Source organism: Manduca sexta, chromosome 12 (assembly GCF_014839805.1).
Source record: "Manduca sexta isolate Smith_Timp_Sample1 chromosome 12, JHU_Msex_v1.0, whole genome shotgun sequence".
Lineage (NCBI taxonomy): Eukaryota > Metazoa > Arthropoda > Insecta > Lepidoptera > Sphingidae > Manduca > Manduca sexta.
In genome coordinates, this window is record NC_051126.1 from 12,481,130 (window position 1) to 12,500,814 (window position 19,685).

Below are 19,685 nucleotides of genomic sequence, written 5' to 3' on the forward strand. Positions count from 1 at the left end.
TTGACGATTCATCGAGTCATTGACGTCTTTTGTCGATGGAAATATTTATTTCATTTTTTACAGCATAAAACAATTACACTTTTCTCTTTTCAACAACTCACAAAAATATATTCTTGTTTCTTTGCAATATCACATTTTTAGAAGTACTGAATCAGCAAAATACTTTTAGGCAACCAAACATAGAGAACTATACATTTTGAGCTCTTTTTTCCAGATATTTTTTGTCTTAATTCTATAAAATATGACAGAAATAACTCTAGCCTAGCATGAGTGTCTTAGGCATTATTTTAAAATGAAAATTAAATTATAATTCGTGTATTGAAAAAATTAACTTTTTCGCACCATAAACTAAACCATAGATTACAAATCATGCTAAACAAACTCAATTTGTGACATTTATGGGTTGTCTCTGTTTATTGGAACGGAACGTTTTCAATATGTCCGATAAGTATGGCGTAGCCGATGTTGAGTAAATAAATTTACGTTTTGTATAAGATTATTTTGTTTTATGACGCAAATCTGAAAAAGATTTAAGTATTTCTATGTAGATTAGTTAAGTTTTATTAGTTTAAGTGTGTGTGATACGTGTTGTGACTATTTTTAATAGCCCACTTTTTTCTTTGTTTTTACCAACATATGTTAGTCTACTTTTTTTGTCACAAATTGCGTATACCATGTCGTATTCTAAACTGTTCAGTGAAGCGGTGGATTGTGAGGCTTTGTGGTATGAAACAGGCGCGAGGAGTCATTCAGCTCAAGGTCTCGTTAGCAACGTATCGAGTCCCGGGATGAAAATTCCACTGCCCCCTCGGATGTGGATCACAGGTGAGTGTGACAAACACCCCAATTCAACATGGTTTTATTTTATAAATGACTTCTGATCGTATGATTTTGCTGACAGATATCGTTATCAGTTCGTGGTTATTTCGTAACGTAATGTTGTACTCGAGTATATTTACTGATCGCCATATCAAAGTTGGTAAATATAGTACGAACTTAATAAACAACAGTATATTTCATTCATATTACACGCATTCGCGTTTGTTTTACGTTAGTGGTCAGGGTAAATGTATTGTAGGTACCCAAATCTATGATACTGACTGATGGTATTTGTTTTTTTGTGAAAATGACATTGATTCTATATATTAAATTGAAAAACACAAAATCAATATTATGGAGTTATAAAACACAATGGGTTGTCCAAAGTAGGAATCAAATCTAGGGCTTCCGCATTCAATACTAGTCTTTGCTCATGGCTCTGCCTGTTGATAAAATTTTGTTACAAAAAATTCTCTTTTCACAATTTTCTGCCATAAAAAACTTAAGTTATGTCAAGACTCCAATTGCTAAATCTCATACAAATACACACAATATTTCATAACTTTTGCATATACAGACATCATCACAAATTTCCCCATTATATTATTCATTCTGAAATCATTATGAATCAACATAATAAAATATAGTAAAAAAATAAAGATAAACTTGTTGATTCGTTTTTTTTATCTTTTTAACAGCATCATATTTTCCTCCAGAATGATAAGCAAGTTTTTGTATGAGTAAATATATATATACTTTATTTCATATTGATACAACTGTAAACAGAGATGTTGTTAAACAAAAATATTGGAATACCAAATTCAGCTTTTATGTATATAAGGTGTCAAATTGTTATTGCATAAGTGAATCTATTGCACACATGTGTCATATAACAACCGTCCATATGTTACATAGTTTTTATGTACAACACAGTTATTTTGCTAATATGCAATAATAGGGGACCATCCTGTGTTTGATTTTGTACATTATTCTATATGTAATGATTAATAATACGAAAAAGAAACCCTCCTGCGAAAACTGCATTAAAATTGGTTAAAAAATGAGCCAGTAATACATATTTCAAATATTACTATGTGCCGAAGTGGGTGCGAAGTGGGAATATCGCTTCATCCCTTTCTTTCGCACGCGTCGTAATGCCCGATGACGTCACACGTGGGTATTGCGCCTCTTTTCTGTTTTTTTATTACTTACCCCTTCTACCGAAATTGAAAGACTTATAACTTGTTGATTTTTTACCGGATTTATATAATTCTTTCTGTGTTATCATTTATATAACGTAAATATTTGATAATAATCAAGAACAAAAATGAGTCCGGTCCCCTATTGCAATGGTGTCATAGCAGTGGTGAAGGATCAAATTTCTGAAAGGGAGTCTGACACAACTTATAGGTTCTAATAATATGCATAAATGTGGTCTTGAAATCGTTCTAATGATATTCCAGATTTTATAATTACGAAAGCAAAGCCCCGAAGAATCTTAATATGGACCCTTCGCCATTGGTATCAATTAATACGTATTTTATAATATATATTTACAAATCACAATATTTAGCATTTATTTAGCATTACTTTACATAACTGCAACATTATCAAATTGTAGTTCAACTTTACTGAATATTTTATCATAGGTTTGATATTTTTGTAAGTACAAGTGGGACAATTCCATCACAACTCATAAGAACACAAGCTTAGTGAACAAAACACACTTCAAGCTTGTATCCCTGGTGGTATAGGCAGATATGTAATTAGTGCACACACTGTGCTATGTGTACTTCATCCCATAATGTGATGGGTTTGAGTCTTTTGCCATATAGGAAACAAAGTCCAGGCACCAGCCTTTTATTGGGCAGATAAAGTGTATATCTCTTTGATTAATTTGTGATTCGACCTGGAGGCTTAGTCATATTGTGCACACACAATTAGCAAAACTATTTACAAAGCCATAAATATATTATCAAGAGTCAAGTTACATGAAACACTAGTTTTGTATAAAATAAATTACAAGTATGCATTTATTTACAAGGAAAATAGAACACATGAGTGAAAGAATTGCATAAAGTGTGACAATATTTTAATAACATATTTGTTTATTTTGTCCATCAGCTTCATAGATTTTATTATTTATAATTTATCTTTTATTGGATCAGTACTCTTTTATATCTGATTACAGCAAAACAAAGACCATTCCATAAAATATAAAAATATATAATATAAATTTTACATGATCATAGCTAATATTTACATAGTTAGTAGACCGTAATTTGCATTTCCATTTTCTGTTCCTGTCCCTTTCTTGTTCTAGTTATCCATGGTCTGACATGTAGTCCCATTGTCCTTAACATAAATAATTACAATAAATACAATGAAACTTAAAAATTCATTACCATGCACCATAACCTTTAAATCAATATTATATACCAAAGAACATTCATGAACATACATTTCATTGTTACATAGATGCAGAGGATGATTCATCAGATGAAATGGGCAGCATCAGCAGGGATGATGGATCCGTTTCTCTTGAGAGAGTAAGGGTGAGGTCACGATTCAGACACCTCAAGCCGAGGTCTGTAAATGTGCCTTTGGGCATATTCTGGGATATTGAGAATTGTCAAGTAAGTTTAAAAATGTGGCACAAATATATTTTAAAAGTTTATACGCTGTAATTATAACATTCCTATATGCATATTATACAACTCAACTTAAGGAAATTTTAAATTTATATTCACAATATTTACTTTTATATTGCATTTTCAGCTGTATTTAACCTTATAAACATTTTCTTTATTTCAACAAAATAGTATTCCCAATGAACCAAATTATTTTATTCTTATATTATAAGCATACGGCTCAAATGAATATGGGTAAAGTTTGTTTACTACAGTGAAATTTTAGAAGTTGGGCGACTTTGAAAGGCTTTTTAGTTTGTATACAAAGTCAGGTGGGCTGCTGGTTAGATACCTACATATAATGTAAATAATCCATTGTACATTGATCATTGTGGTATGGAAATTGATATGGAAGCCTTACATAATTGGTTGGAAGGATATATTTTATATCTACCTGGATACCAACCACTGTACATAAGGTTTTAAAACCTGCCATAGTAGCACATAAGTATGTATTACAAAAACAATAATAAAAAACAAGTTGCTCATGTAATATATTGAAGATTGTTGGCATTGTCGGCATCTGGTCCCAACAGACTGGCATAATTATGTCGACTGCCGAGGGGTAATTGTCTTTCGACAGCCAATTTCTTTTTTGGACCCACTCTATTACCATCAGGTGTAGTGCGGTCATTTTGTCACGCACATATAGACAAAAAAGTTTGAACCATTCTCTAATAGGTGTTTAAGATACAATTCTAAAATTACTAAAATGAAAAAGAATAAAACGTAAAACCTGATAATATTTTATAAATTGTAACTAAGTCCTACATTTGCTTTTGTGTAGGTACCTCGAGATTGTTCAGCAATAGATGTGGTGGCGGCAATCCGCAGCAAGTTCCTCACGGGCCGCAGGGAGGCAGACTTTGTTGTTGTCTGCGATGTGCGCAAGGAGTCGGCCAGCAGGCTGCAGGAGCTTAACGATGCTCAGGTGAGATTATTTAATTAATAAGATGTATTATACAGGCAAAGTAAATCCACTGCACCTGATGGTAAGTGCAGTAGGAATAGAATGTAAAACAACGAGAAATGTTTACCAGTCGGCAATCGACACAATTATGCCGGCCTTTGTGTATCTAGATATACACAGACTAATCCTGGAATGCGACAAACATGGGCCATTACAGTGGCATATTTATAATAGAAGTAAATATGAAATTGCGCAGATTGTTTCTCTAGAAATTTAATATTCATTGTGTTGTATTCAAAATAATGTAGCAGGAAAATGTGACATGAATAAATTTATTTATCTTATTTTCCTTATTTTATGAAACACCCATACAATAAAAAAATACTTCGTTTTTGAATTCCGGTCGTGATTCTTTTTGCTTTTTATTCCAAACGATGTTATAGGTATAAGGTGTTGGTTTATTATTTAATATTTACTTTATAGAATTAAGTCTCAATGCCGTATAGTACTGGCTGTAATGTCCTTCATACCTGAACACATCAGCTCATGCAAATCGGTGTTTAATGGAAGAAAGAGACACTGTGGTACCTACTTCACTTGTATTGTTTATACTGCTATATACAGTACCAATTTAATACCATTGATCTTTGAACTGAATTTTAATAGAGCAACACTAGAATTTCTTGTCCATAGAAACTGCTGTCCGAACTAGTGGCAGAGTAAAACTTAGGTGAATCTAAATTATGTTTAACATTTTACCGATTCAATTTTTTTTATAAGTATAGGCACAACATTTTTATCTTATTTAAATGGGTACAGAAAGTGTCTTCACTGTACCTTTCAATAACTAAAGAAGTAGAACCTATATATGCTATAGGTTGTTAACTGACGAGAAATTGTTAGAGATAGCCAGTTGACAATTATGCCGGCCTGTTTGAAACAAACACTTTTATGAATATTGTACAGGTGAGCCTGATACACGTGTGCGGCACCCAAAAGAACGCTGCGGATGAGAAGCTGAGGCAGTGCATGCGACGGTTCGGCGAGCTGCACCCGGCGCCCGCGTCTCTCCTGCTCATATCCGGTGATATCAACTTTGCCGCCGATCTGTCCGATTTCAGACACAGGTATGGACTTTTTTTATGTTGAGAATGGATCGGTGAAGGTTGTCAGGTTCTCTATGCCTTTTTGTTTTTTTTTTATATTCTCCCTTAGAAATATTTATGGTACATAGTATATTTTGTTGTTGATGGTAAATATTAATTTATTAGGAAGAACATGGAAGTGATATTGGTGCATCAGAGAAAAACGTCACCAGCTCTCATTGCTTGCGCGTCCTCTCACTACTGTTATAACGAACTGACAGTCGATGTGCCCAGGAAAACGAAGGTAATATAATATGCAATTGAGAAAATTACAAAAAGAAATTCGAGACTGACAAGTTCTTCTTTAATAGGTTTAAATTTAAACAGTAGTAATATAATATATTTTTTAAAATTACATGTTACAATACTCAAATCAAAACAGCGTTTGAATACTAATTTGACGGCAGAAAAAAAAGTTGACATCATCTATTTAGATTCGTAGACAGGAGACTTGTTATTTACAGCCGTTTTCAGTAAATGATTTCAGATTTTATCATCTTAGGGTTTCGAGAATCTATTAAATAAAATAAATAATATGTCATGTCAAAAACTATGTTCTCACTTGTCTATTTCCGTGATAGATTGAAAAAAGCTATTGGGATCATTGAAAACGGCGGTTAGAGTATACCCCCTTATTCATAGACGTTTTTTATCTAAGGACGCAGTAAAGCTGTGATAACAAGTCTGTTTCTCAATGCTGACGGCATGGCAGTCTTCGCAGTGTGTAGCTTTACTCCGTCCTTAAATAAAAAACGTCTATGAATAAGGGGGTAGGATTGTAGCTATACCAAGCTTGCACCTGAGGGAGTGGTGGGCCCTTATTCTGTATAATAGTGTAAACGCGTAACGCGGCCGTGTCATGTTATCTTCGAGAAATGTGCGTGGAATGGTATTCTTTGAGCCAAATTTCTATAGTCCTAAACATGGCGCGTTGTGTTACATGCTTGTTATGCACTGTTAAAATAACGTGCGGGATAGAGAATAAGGCCCCTGAGGCAGTGCTGGTCGTTGACGCGAGTGGTTGCGCAGACGGAGGGCGGTCGGGCGGAGGCGCGGTCGCCGTGCGAGCTGGAGGTGTGCAACCTGCCGCGCGAGCAGCCGGCCGAGCGCGTGTCGCGCCGCCTGCGCCGCCTGGCCGACAACTGCGGCGGCAAGGTGCTGCGCGTGCACCCGCCCACCGCGCTGCTGCGCTTCCCCACGCCCGACCACGCCTCCAGGTAACCGGGGCCACGGCCTTACAAATTATACTGTGGTTTGTGTACATCTACCAACAAGAGGAAGTAGGAAAAATTAAAAAAAAAGCAAGCCCATACATACCAGCAAGGGTGCCAGTAAGTAAGACATAATTATAGTTACACAAAAAAGAATTAAACAAGGTTTTTTCAATGTTACAAAATAAATAAATTGCGAGGAAGTAACTGGGAGCTATAATAATAATAAAAAGAACAAAAAAAAATTAAAGTGATGTTTTTATTATCACAAAACAATAAATAATAAATAGGCAAGAAAATTAGTATAATGTGATTTGTCTGTAGTTTCTTATTGGCTATTGAAAATAAGCAAACAAATGACTACACTGAAGAGTTAATCATCCATACTAGAACACAATCATGTCACTACCTATTTTAAATGGGCACAGCAAAGTACCCACACTGCACCTGATGTAGCCAACTACATTAATATAGTTATTTGGCTAGGCCCATTGGACCCAGACCCAGATACGAGTGCCGACTAACAATGGATGATATCCCTCGCCAATCCACACAATTATGCCAACCTGTTTGAAACCGGATATAAACAGACTGATCCCGGAACGCGACACACTTACGTAGGTCACTATGGCGGGTTTTAACTTGTGTACGGTGGTCGCTATCCCGATATAAATATCCTGCTACCAGTCTACTGTAGAATTTTAGAAAATATTCGTTTTCGCGTCCAATTTATGATTCAAATCTTCTTTTTATTAAGTCACAAATTAAACAATATCACATCTGATCATCCGTGCCTTCAGTCACATCATGACATCACAAAAACACTACCAAATCCTGTAAAATACAATATTCTTAATAATGTTGCGACATAATTAGAATTGATTAATCATGATTCATTCACTCCACATTTTATATAACATACCAAAATAGTGCTTTTGACTATGTCTATAAGAATCTGTATAAAATTAACAATAAGCGATTGTAGAGATAGTAAAAACAGTATTATTTGTATTATTGCTAAGCGATTTATTGCACGGCTTTTTCGTAGTTATCTTCTTACTTCAACTTTCAAAGTTTTCTCTGACTCGAGCTTTTTTGCTCGGGTTTATTGACCACCCGCCCTGATACCTTCAGGGAAGAGGTGATTCAGTCTCCCTGTTGTTCCCCGTGTACGTAAAACGTGTCTCCTAACACTCTGCTTAATATAACGGACGTATGGATTGCTGCTTGTATTTAAAGGCGAAAGTTTGTGAAAATATTTGTATGTTAGAACTAAATGTAGAAACAATCGAACGAATTTGGATGAAATTTAGCACACGGATAGACCATGTCCAGGATTAACACATAGGTTTTTTATCCCGGTAATTCGCTTCCACGGGCACAGTAGAATTTTTAATCCAATTTTTTAAATAGCTCGCGCCGGCAACGAACAGTGTTTTAGGGACTAATGCGAGAAAGCCTTTTAACGTGGGCGAAGCCGAGAGCCACACCTAGTAAAATGATATTAATGAAACATGTTTTTACAAATCTTAATAAAACACATAGCACATTTGTTCTTACATGGTTTCCAGAAAAAAAAACATTAAATATACATATATAATGAAATGCAAATTTAGATTATTAACAAAATCTACGTGTCACGAGTGAAAGTTTAATAGATGTCAAGACGGCGTCAACGTAGCGTAAAAAAAGTAAAAACTGATTCTTAAAAAAAGTTTATAATGACTTGAATCCGTGTGAAAATAAAAAATGCGGAACAAAACCATTTATACAACAATATCTCTTATTTTATAATAATACTCATTTTAAACGGAAAGAAAACCTTTTTGTATGGAGTCAATAATAAAAAAATATAAAAAAAAAACTATAACATAAAAACATATAAATACGACTTGTATTTACAAAAAAATCTGCGCAAGTAATGCAGCACAAAACGAATATATGATCGTAAACTACATATTTGAAAAAACAATGCATAGAAATTATTTAAAAACTATAAAAAATAGGACATGTAAAACAAAATAATATGCAAAAACAGAACGTAAGTGCAAATTCATAGAGAATTTCTCACAACTACCCTCATATTACAAATACGTAACGTTCGTCAGTCGAGATTTGAAACGCTCATTGCAACGGAAGGCACAACCGGCGACACGGTGATACACTTGTACCTCGTAATTTTAAAAATTAACGGTTTTTCGTTCACAATTTAATTGTGTGTTATATATTCTATTTTATAATTAATGGTTTTGTACGGCGTCATTACGTGAACTATGTTGTTATCCGGGTAAGAATATCTTTATATTTTTTATCTTTAATTTTTTTTCTAGCAATGGCTTTATGATTCATGACTTTAATAGTCTTGCAAGTTGAGTCGTGAGCTTATAGATTTGCTAAGCGATATCTCGCGATTTTAGTGTTCTAATGACCCGTTTTAGTTTAGCGATAAGAGGGTCAAATTATTTGATAAATATCGTAATATAGTATTAAGTTCCGTTGAACTGCTACGATTCTTTATAACTACATAAAAATAATAAAAAAAAGAAAACATATTTATAATAAAAACGATGTAAAATATTTGAACACAAAGATGACTTTTTTTTTAAACAGTTCGATATCAAGTAATAGTAATATTAGAATAGCACATGATAGGGATATTCCAAATATACTTCTAAATAGTGATTCATTGCTTTTATATCGCACAGATGTAAATGGGGAAACTGTCGCGTATTTTGTAACGATGGTCGGTAAAGTTACCCGCCATTTATAATATAAGTATCGGTATCAGCTGATCGGATGTATATTAGTAACTTCTAAAGTAAATTCGAAGCTAGGTTGCGAAATATATTATACGAGTTGGTAAAAATCTGTATATATATAAAAATGAATCCCTATTTCCCTTGGTCACGCCATCACGCCTGAAAGGCTGGACCGATTTCACAATTTTTTTTGTTTTGTTTGTTATTATCAGGAGAAGGTTCTTATGAAAGAAATAAATTCAAAAAATTACGCGGAAAATTAGAGAAAATAAGATATAACTGTCAATTGTTTGAAATAACTGTCAACGATTTACAGAATGCGCGCTGCAAATTCATAGTTAAGACGGGACGTCTGTCGGGTCAACTAGTAACTTTATAAATGTCCCGGGAATACGCGGAATTCAGGCCGCTTTTGACAATTCCGTTTGAAATTTTTTAGGGGAGCCTATGTTTAGCAGTGGATTCCATACGACTAATAATTAAAAAATATCTAGATTCCACGTAATGAAATGATTTATTTGAACTCGTAAAATGTTATACATTATTTAGATCCCGTCAATATTAACTCTACTACTTTGGAAACAAGGTGTCACCAGAGAAGAATGTTGCTTTTTTCAAAAGCAGTTTAAGGTATAATCTACAGTACATGATACATTGCATGCACGTTGCGTACTTACGTGGGACATATCTAGCCTTACTTTAATTGGTCGGAAAATGCGAATTATCCGATTCCACATAGGTATGAAGTTAGGCAAAGGAGAACTGGCTTCACTTGTGTAGACTGATGGTTGTTCTTTCGCCGTGAACCGAGTAGTCCTTGGTTTGATTGTTATGTACGTTATTCTGTTCGGTTTTAAAAAATATTGTATCGGCGTTATTGCTGCATACTGAGACTAAATCGATTTTTTTTAAATAATAATAATATTTGTGTGCCCTTGGGTTTTGAACCTGCGGACATTTGTCTCGGCAGCCCATTCCACACCCAACTAGACTGTCATTGCTAAAGAATGCTGTGTTCCTAATTTCATCTAAATTATTCAATTGCTATGCCGTATGAGTAACGAACAAACATACATACATATTCACACAGTGGGATGATGGGATTTTTATTTAAAATACTTCCATCTTGAACCATTTGAATTCGTCGCGGTCGTGGATTCGACGCGGCATTGAGCAACGTTTGTTATCTGCTTTGTAACCGTCTGTTTGACCGTGAAGATATGCTTCATTAGTTTGAGTTTTATGCCAACATGGTGATTGCGACTAACGAGTGATTTTGACGAACAGAATATTTTTGTGTCTAGAAATCGTTGTATAATTAATAGTGTGTTTGGCACGTTCAACCTGTACATCTATAAATATTATAAAACAAATTCCCCAATAGCTGTCTGTTTGTATGTGATTGATTTTCTCAAAATCTACTGAACGGATTTTTATGAAATTGGGTATAGAGATAGTTTAAGAACCTGGGAAGGTTATAGGCTACTATCCCGGGAAAATATATAGTGGAACTTTTATCTCAGAAAACTCTTAAACGTGCACAAAGCGAGCAAAAGCTAGTGTTATTTAATAGAACTAGCTTTTGCTCGTGGCTTTGCTCGCGTGAGAATGTTTTTCTGGATTAAAAATCCCACTATATACTTATTTCCTCGGGATGAAAAGTACTTTAATATTTTAATTTATTTAGATTTAGCATAACTGCAAGTATGTTCACCTGCTATAAAGTATTCAATTAATCGTAGGGCGTTGAAGCGTATGGACGGCGAGGACGTGTTCGGTCGCAAGATCAGCACGCGGTTCGTCCCGTCCGCGCTGCAGCCGACGTACTCCAGCGACGAGGGCTACGGCACCGCCACGGCCAGCGTGCCGCCGCCGAGGCCCGCCTACGTGCCCAATGCGCACCCGGTAATATCTCTATCGCCTTCATTCTTTTTTCAGGTTTTCATATGCCATTATGTACAATTTTAACTATGTCTTTTTAAACTATTTAGTTTTTTGTTTTAATTTGGTATGTTTTAAAGACTGACCTTTCTATTCATGGACGTTATTTATCTTAGGACAGCATTGCTGTGATAAAATGTCTGTTTCTCAGCTTTGTTTATTTGACGGCTTGCTGTTTGTTCAGCTTTGTTTATGCCAGCCAAGTAGTTCAAGTTGTATCTCAATATTAGCTAATCACAACGGCCCTATGTCTATGCACTGCGAAGGCTACCATGCCGTCAGCACTGAGAAACAGATTTGTTATCACAGTAAAGATAACACTTAGATAAATAACGTCTATGAATAAGGGGGTAAATTGAGACTATTAATAAAGGGGAAAAGGTCATATAATTTGGTTAATGGACATATGATTATAATGCAGTTGTTAATAGACGAGTTGTGGCTAGGTGGTGATGCCGGCGCAGGCGTGTGGCGCGGGCGTGTCGGAGTGGGCGCTGGCGCTGCAGCAGCTGCCGGCGCTGAGCCCGCGCCCGCGCGAGTTGGCCGCGCCGCCCGCGCCGCCCGCGCACAAGCCGCGCAAGATACGCGGCACGCACGGTCAGTGCACTCCTTATACAATATACAACACATAGCACTAAACAGACATTATTCACCAACATTCTTACAAGCTATGACACTGAAAAAATTCAATCGTTCATATTTATTTATTTAATACACTTAGTACACAAGGTATACAAGGACTTAATGCCACGGGCAAAATAAATATAATAGTAATTGCCTCCCATGTAGTAGATTCTGTACCCGAGGACCTGTTGTAATTTTATCCTTACACATAGCTAAATTAGTACATGCGCAGGGTCCGTGGGCGCGGAGCGGTCGGGCCGCTCGTCGAGTAACAGTGGCGACGAGGTGCGTGAGGTACGTGAGACCCGCGCTCGTGAGTCCCTCAGCCGCGCCGCGTCGCCGTGGAACTCGTCCAGCGTGAGCGAGCACAGCGACGCCGAGCCCGACGCCGCCGAGCTCACCGTCACCAACCTGCCGCCTTACGAACCCGCGCTCTTGCAGGCAAGTCTTATTAGTCTGATCTCACGCACGCTCGGGAGTCACCGAGCCGGGTTCGCGAGCCACCCGGCGACGCCCGTGGGTTATCTAGACGTTTCGTGAGTCATGCAGCCGCGCAGCGGTCGTCCATCTTTACATTTTCCAATTTATGGTTTAGAAAGCATGGCCGCAGCGCTATTCGAAAGCACTTTTAAGATAGGCTTACGCAACCCTGCTTACATCCCGAATGAACACGTTTATATTCGTATCACTTAGATTCCCAAAAACTGCTTTTAGTATTTTTTTTTTTTTATCTTTTTGTAGTAGAATAAATATTTTTGTTTAAAGCTTGAATTATAACATTTTGTTCTCCCCACAGGAGATGTTAACCCAACTGTTCAGCCAATACGTGCCAGTGATTCGCGTATCGGTGTGGAGCGGCGCGGAGGGTCCGCTGGCCAGCATCCTCCTGCGCTCCGAGTGGGACGCGCGGCTGGTGATCGCGCGCGTCCACAAGCGGCGCTTGGACTCCCAGTGGACGGGTCGCAGGCTCGAGCTGTCCCTGGGGAGGCCTTCCCCTGCCCCGAACCTAGACGTGCTGCGAGCTAGGCTCCGGGCCATACTCCTGGACCAACAAAACCATACGCTACCGTTGTTGCGCCTGCGCGATGCATACGCAAGTCGCCATTGCTGTGCGCTCACCGCGTCCGATATTGCTAAGGTGAAGGACACGGTCATCATCCACGAGGGATTCGGCAAGATGGTCCAGCTCGTGGACTTAACCCCAGTGACCACCGCTGAGATGGAAGAGGCACCATGGAAGTGCCACATCCACGCGTCACTCAGCACCGGGCACGAGGATGGCAGCCGTATACTCCTGCCGGTATACATGGAGGTGGCAGCTTTAGAGAAGAACGTGCGCGTGTTGCTGGAGAAGCATGGCGGAGTGCTGCCGCTGTTGAGTTTCGTGGAGTGCTACGAGGCGATGTTCTCGCCGCTGTTGACGGACACGCGACGCGGCGTGTCACTGGAACTGCTGCTGAGGACCTCGCCCGCCTTCGAAGTGAAGGACACGCCCTCCAGGCACCTCACTTGGCGCAGCGGGCCCGAAGTGTCTCTGGACCACACTGGAAGCCTGAGTAAGTATTTTTGTAAGCTTTATTAGTTTAACGAGCTTGCTTGGATATACAAGGTTTTGGGTTCAATTCGGGAATCATTAGTTGTAACTCCGCCTTACTTTACGATACTGGCATGACCAAACGTTATACCAAATGTAGTAAGGTATTAAACACTATATACTCATCTCAGGCGAGAGCTCCCGGTCGAGTGGCGAGCGCGAGCGTCCGCGCACAGCGCCTGCGCTGGAGCCGATGCTAGCGTTATTCGAGAGGGAGCTGGTCGACCTGCTCAGGACCGCGCCGCGTTGCTCCATACCATTCAGCAAGTAAGTATATATACAAGCGCTATTCTCTTTAAACCATGTATGTGTGTACTTTAATAGTATAATGAACTATTATATGTTGTATTCCATGCTTTTGTATCGATTGTTGATCCCATAATAATATTCTTATCATAAATGTAATTTATACAATGTGGAATATATGTATGTTGTTCTAGATTGATCCCAGCATTCCACCACCACTTCGGTCGTCAGTGCCGCGTCGCCGACTACGGGTTCACCAAGCTGCCCGATCTGCTCACCGCCCTTGGCAATACTATTGTGGTAATTATTGTTTACATGCAATCTGATAATGCTGTTAAAGGATATCAATATTAACGTTGCAACAATCACACAACCTGATTTTCAGTATTCTAAATGTGATATAACAATGTTTATGTGCAGGTGCTAGGCTCTGGTTCGTCTCGTGTGATTACTCTGTCGGCCGCAGCGCAGGCGCGCCGCTGGACATCCGACGTGGTGAAGATGCTGAAGGCTGCACCGAAGCGAGCTCTCGCCACTCCTGACGTACCTGCATTGTACCAGGCTACATTCGGCCGCGTGTTCTCGCCTGCTGATTACGGTTTGTGTTCGCTACCGGAGCTGATGCGGCGCGTGTCTCCGCACGCAGTCGTGACGTCACCGGACGGCACAATCTCACTACCGCGCCGCACCCCCACCCCCGAGGAGCGCGCGCGCACGATACAATTCGCGGAGCAAGCGAAAGAGTTGCTGTCGTTCACGGCCAACTTGCGCATGGAGTTCTCGTCGTTCGTGCCGGCGTACCACGCGCACTTCGGTCGGCAGCTGCGCGTGGCGCACTACGGCTGCGTGAAGCTGGCCGAGCTGCTGGAGCTGGTGGGCGAGTGGCTGTGCGTGTGCGCCGAGCCGGGCGGCGCGCGCACCGTGCGCGTGTGTCCGCGGGTGGCGCGCGGCCTGCTGGCGCGCCGGCTGCGGGCCATAGGACACGTGCCGTTCGGCGCGTTGCCCGCCTTGTACGCTACGCGGTACGGAGCTTCGCCGCTGGTCAGTTGCTTTTATTATATTCCATTTAATTTTAACATATCTTTAATCTCTTATAGGGAAAAAAAGATTATATAATACAAAATATAATTATTTGCTCCCAGCCGGACATGCTAGAAGTGGAGACTTTAGAAGAGCTGGTGTTCGCGGCGGGCGGGTGCGTGGAGCGCGGCATGGTGCTGCCGCCGGGCGGCGCGCCGCACTGGGCCGGCGCCGTGCTGGCGGCGTGCGCGGCGCTGGCGGCGGACCGCAGCGTGGCGCGCGGCTCGTCGCCGGAGTACTTCGCGGCGGCGTGTCGGCGGCTCGGCGCGGACGTGGCGCCGCGGGCGCTGCGGGCGGCCGGCGTGCTCAGCTCCACCAGCACCGACGCCTCGGGGCTGGGGTCGGCGCCGCGCCTGCGCCTCGCGCCCGCCTGGCGCACCGTGTGGCGAGTCGCGCAGCTGCTGGCCGAGCGGAACATGTCCGCCGCTGAGATACTGCACGAGTACACGCAACGATACGATCCTAACTTCCCCTGGCCAGAACCCGGTTAGTTCCAATTATCTTCATTATACCCTAATAATTTAAATGATGATATCCACTAAAAAAACTTCACTATTAGCAATAACAACTACTCTCACCTCCCAGGTCCAGAGGGCGTGGCGGAGTTCCTGCGTACGTACAGCGAAATATTCGCGGTGGTGGAGGGCGGGTGGTCGCTGTGCGCAGGCGTGGAGCTGCCGAGCCGTCGCGACGCGCCCGCCGTGCCGGACGTCGACTACTCCGTGTACGACACGCCGCCCGGACAAAAGGTAAGTGTTATCACGGTCACTCATACACATGAGTCTCGTTATAAAATCCGAATATAATTTATTAATTATTGTAAGTCTTTTCATAAAACTCACCAATTGAAGTAGCGTGACTCTAATTGTCAGTATCGCTTAGGAATATTCTAGTATTAAGCTTATACGTCTAGTTGTTTAAACTTGCATCTCATAATGGTAATAAGTTTCTTTCTGAGATCGACCAGTCATTCTGTTTTTCTACATTTACTCTTAGTTTTTGGTGATACCATTTTTATTACGTACGTGATTACATCACATAATATTATACCATTAATTTGTCTACAGGGTTCCCGCGTGTTTGAATCACCGAAAACTCACCTATGGGGCTCGCCCCCTGCCAGTGCATTGCCGACGCCGTCTGCGTTGCTCACACACGAAAAACGTAAGTTTCCTTACAAAACATTCTATCTATCGTCTACACAATCCCCCCGAGGCAATTCTTGTGCAGTTTCCACACCGAATACTCGCCCATGCACAGGAGACATTTGTCGTGGCCCTAGGCGCATAGTTATATCTATTCTCTCTAGGATCCTATCTTTTAATTTTATCCGTGGTGCTTTATAACTAGCTTATATAGTGTTAAACATCCCTATCCTTGAGGTTAAACTCCTCCTTAGTTCATTATTTTGTCTCCCGCTTTGCTATGCAAGTGGACAATTAATATTTCCAACTCCTCCCTATCTTTCTATTTGATTAATATCATTACGGGATAATGACAAATTAGTTTTCCCTGAGAATCACCGAGATTCACCGCTCGGTGTCATAAAATGCGTGCCCCTGCTGATCCTGGCTTACAGGAGTTGTAGTGGTGGGTGTGAGGGCGGGAAAGTCTCTTTCTATACTCTGTGGTTATAACTACATATTGAGGCCCATAAAGGCTCGCGATATTTTCCCCTCCACGTATCCTAAAGGGGTTTCCATCCTTCCCTCAATTCCCTCCCTACTTCTAGGACTCTGCATTCACTAAGCCGCAGGATTCCAGTATCCCGTTCGCAAGTCCCCCGGTAGATTGCAAGGATACACCTTCTAAAAAAAAAACATCTACACAATAAACTTGTATCTATACTCCATACTGGTTGGCAGAAGCTAATAATGCTCAAGGTTTGCCGAAGTTATTACCCATTTAAAATAAAACTATTGTGCGAATTTTACCACGGTTATAGTATAGTTTGATTTTAATGTCTAACATTAGCGTAAACAGAAGAAATCATTATTTCTCGTTTTTCAAGAAGTTCTTACATCTGTCTATTCCGCAGGCCGCACTCGGCTGGCGGCGCAGTTCGATGCGTCGTAAGCGGCCGAGCCGCCCCACCGGAGTTGCGAACAACCATTCCTTCACACATTACCGAGGCGATAACGTGTTCCGATGCCGACCGACGCCACCGTATCGCAGGGTCGCAACGAATTTTAACAATTAGACTTAATGTAAGTGTCCTAATAAATGTGATTACTGTAACAATAACGTTTTAGATCGTGTATATTTTTGTGCGTTTATTTAGATTAAGTATAATGTGGGCGCATTCGCAAAATGTTATCGAGTCGTTCATTTACACGCATTGTCATACTAGTTAGTGATAGGCGACAGTTTTAAACACATACATCGTAGAACTAACTATCGCGATCTAATGACTACACGGTGATATTTATTTATTTATAATCTGAAACGCCTTTGTGTCGTCTTATTCTTTCATTTCTAAATGTTGATCAGATTTTGTGTTCGGTGGCACCGAATGTGAAATCTACTCAACGTTGATGTTATTTTTACCTTTTGACATGTTTATGTATATTTCTATTAGGTTAAACACTACACGAACGACTGAAGTACTCCTCAAATGTTATATTCTAAGAATGATGTTTATTAGTCCAATTGAATCCATCGATAAATTTAATATATTAAATTTTATATACGTATAATATGGAAAACGGATCATTCTAAGGAATAATGTAAGTGTACATATCATATGAATATTTGAGGCTCAAATTTGTGTTAGGTATAGTTTATAAGTTCGCAGTCGACGAGCGCTTGTAACATTTTCCGAATGCCAATATAAAGTACAATAACTAAAATGTGTTGATTTTGTATAAAAGAATTTTATCCTTCAATATGTGATCTCGATTCTATTCTATATTAACGTACCAATTGGCTTTATCTTTTATTATTTTATTTGTTTAATCGCAAATCGCAATGTTATTGTACATACGTGTTGATCTCTCGATCGTAGATATATCACATTCGAATTTATCAAATTTTATATTAAATTTACATTTAAATGTTTTTTAAATCTGATAATTGTTTGAATACGGGACGCGCGAGGGTTTGCGATCTGGCCACGAACATACACAAGTGTAAATGTTATGTCAATTATAAATGTTCAAATGTTTTATAAAATACGTGGTGATGTTATCGTATATTATAGCTTCGATAGACTATGCTTGTGTCCAGAGTGCAATAATATTAATTATAATATTACATTATAATATACGAGTAGTATCATAATCGGTTCATCGGTCGTTCCACATTAATAATTCAGTGCATTTAATTATATGAATTGTTTTATGTTTAAGTTATAGATAGTGACAGGATGTGGGGAGGGTCGACACGTCTGCAATATGTTCAAAACGACTGTCGGCTTTGTTCATGTATTGTTAAGTTAATATAGAACTTGCAGGTACAGTATTCGGCAGAAAATATAACAATAAAAGATACAATACGCGGCAGTTAATATTACATATTTCGATTTTGAAAGAGGTAGTCGGTTTATTTCGGTTTTGTCCCTCGCACCGTTTCTCTTTCAGTAGATGTGTAATGTTTACTGCCGAGTATTGTTCACGCCGAACACTTACTGTGATATAATGTACCATATAATTTACCAGTTCTGCACCGCCTCCGGGACCAGTTATATTATTTTCAAATGTCGATATAAATTGCCAAATTATAAATGTCGTTACATAGGCAATGTTATATACATTTCCATGGAATCGTTATTAGTTTCTCAATTTTATTCGTACGGAGATTAAGACAGGAGCACAAATATTTATGTATATTTTGTACATAGTCTGTACTTAATAAAGATAATATTATAATTTGTATTAAATGTTATGTTCGAATGTAGCACTTGTTTTTTATCATTATTAATGTGGAACGCGTTATGTATGAAATATGGAAATTTATTTTTGAAAGATCTGTAACATTTCGTGTGAGCGGGCCTTGCATATTATATTGTAATGCGTGCAAGAACTTCTCAAAATGGTTGAGAATATAATTCTGACAGAAAAATAATCTTATTATATTTAACAATATAGAATTTTATTTAGATGATCTTGGTGAAAAATGAAACTTGTATGCACTTACGTGTCTTAGTGATTAGAATGCAATTTATATTTTTGAATTTAAGTACACTGCCAGTCCGCATTTCGTATAACGTTCAATTCCAATCTGGCCATTATAATACTGTACTTTATAATTATATTAGTATTTACTACACATTTTATTATTTTGACCGATAAATATTATCATGTGAGTTTTGAATAATGTTTGCGGAATTATCCATAGGAGTTGTAATAAGTGAATATGTAATAAGTTTTTAATGATTGATTTTTAAGACTGTAATGGATATGTGGTATGTGTAAGCTGTCATACTTCTACGTGACCAATAAGTAGTTCCAGTAAGTAATATTAAGCTCCAAAGTTGGGCACATTTAGAAGATGTCGTAAACAAGTATTATTTCTGTGTGCATCTTCGTCGTTCTGTGATCATTAATTTCTTGTTATATCGCCTAACTGATAAATTAATGTGTGTATGAAAGTAGTTGTCCCGTCAGTATTGCATGGAAACTGAATGTAGTGTTCAAAAATAAATGTTATTTTTTTAAATGTCTTTTTA

The 19,685-nt window shown here is 39.0% G+C and overlaps 1 protein-coding gene across 1 annotated transcript; it reads left to right on the forward strand.

The window, feature by feature from the left end:
• Window positions 1-399: 399 nt before the first annotated feature.
• LOC115452317 (meiosis regulator and mRNA stability factor 1) lies at window positions 400-19,675 on the forward strand. Its single transcript, XM_037437817.1, has 17 exons — window positions 400-825; window positions 3,298-3,455; window positions 4,297-4,440; window positions 5,386-5,546; window positions 5,691-5,808; window positions 6,594-6,781; window positions 11,277-11,439; window positions 11,922-12,072; window positions 12,332-12,540; window positions 12,896-13,655; window positions 13,825-13,960; window positions 14,134-14,239; window positions 14,360-14,980; window positions 15,082-15,505; window positions 15,605-15,768; window positions 16,087-16,183; window positions 17,058-19,675. The coding sequence occupies exons 1-17, from the start codon at window positions 675-677 to the stop codon at window positions 17,093-17,095; spliced, it is 3,789 nt and encodes a 1,262-aa protein (XP_037293714.1). The 5' UTR covers window positions 400-674; the 3' UTR covers window positions 17,096-19,675.
• The last annotated feature ends 10 nt before the right edge of the window (window positions 19,676-19,685 follow it).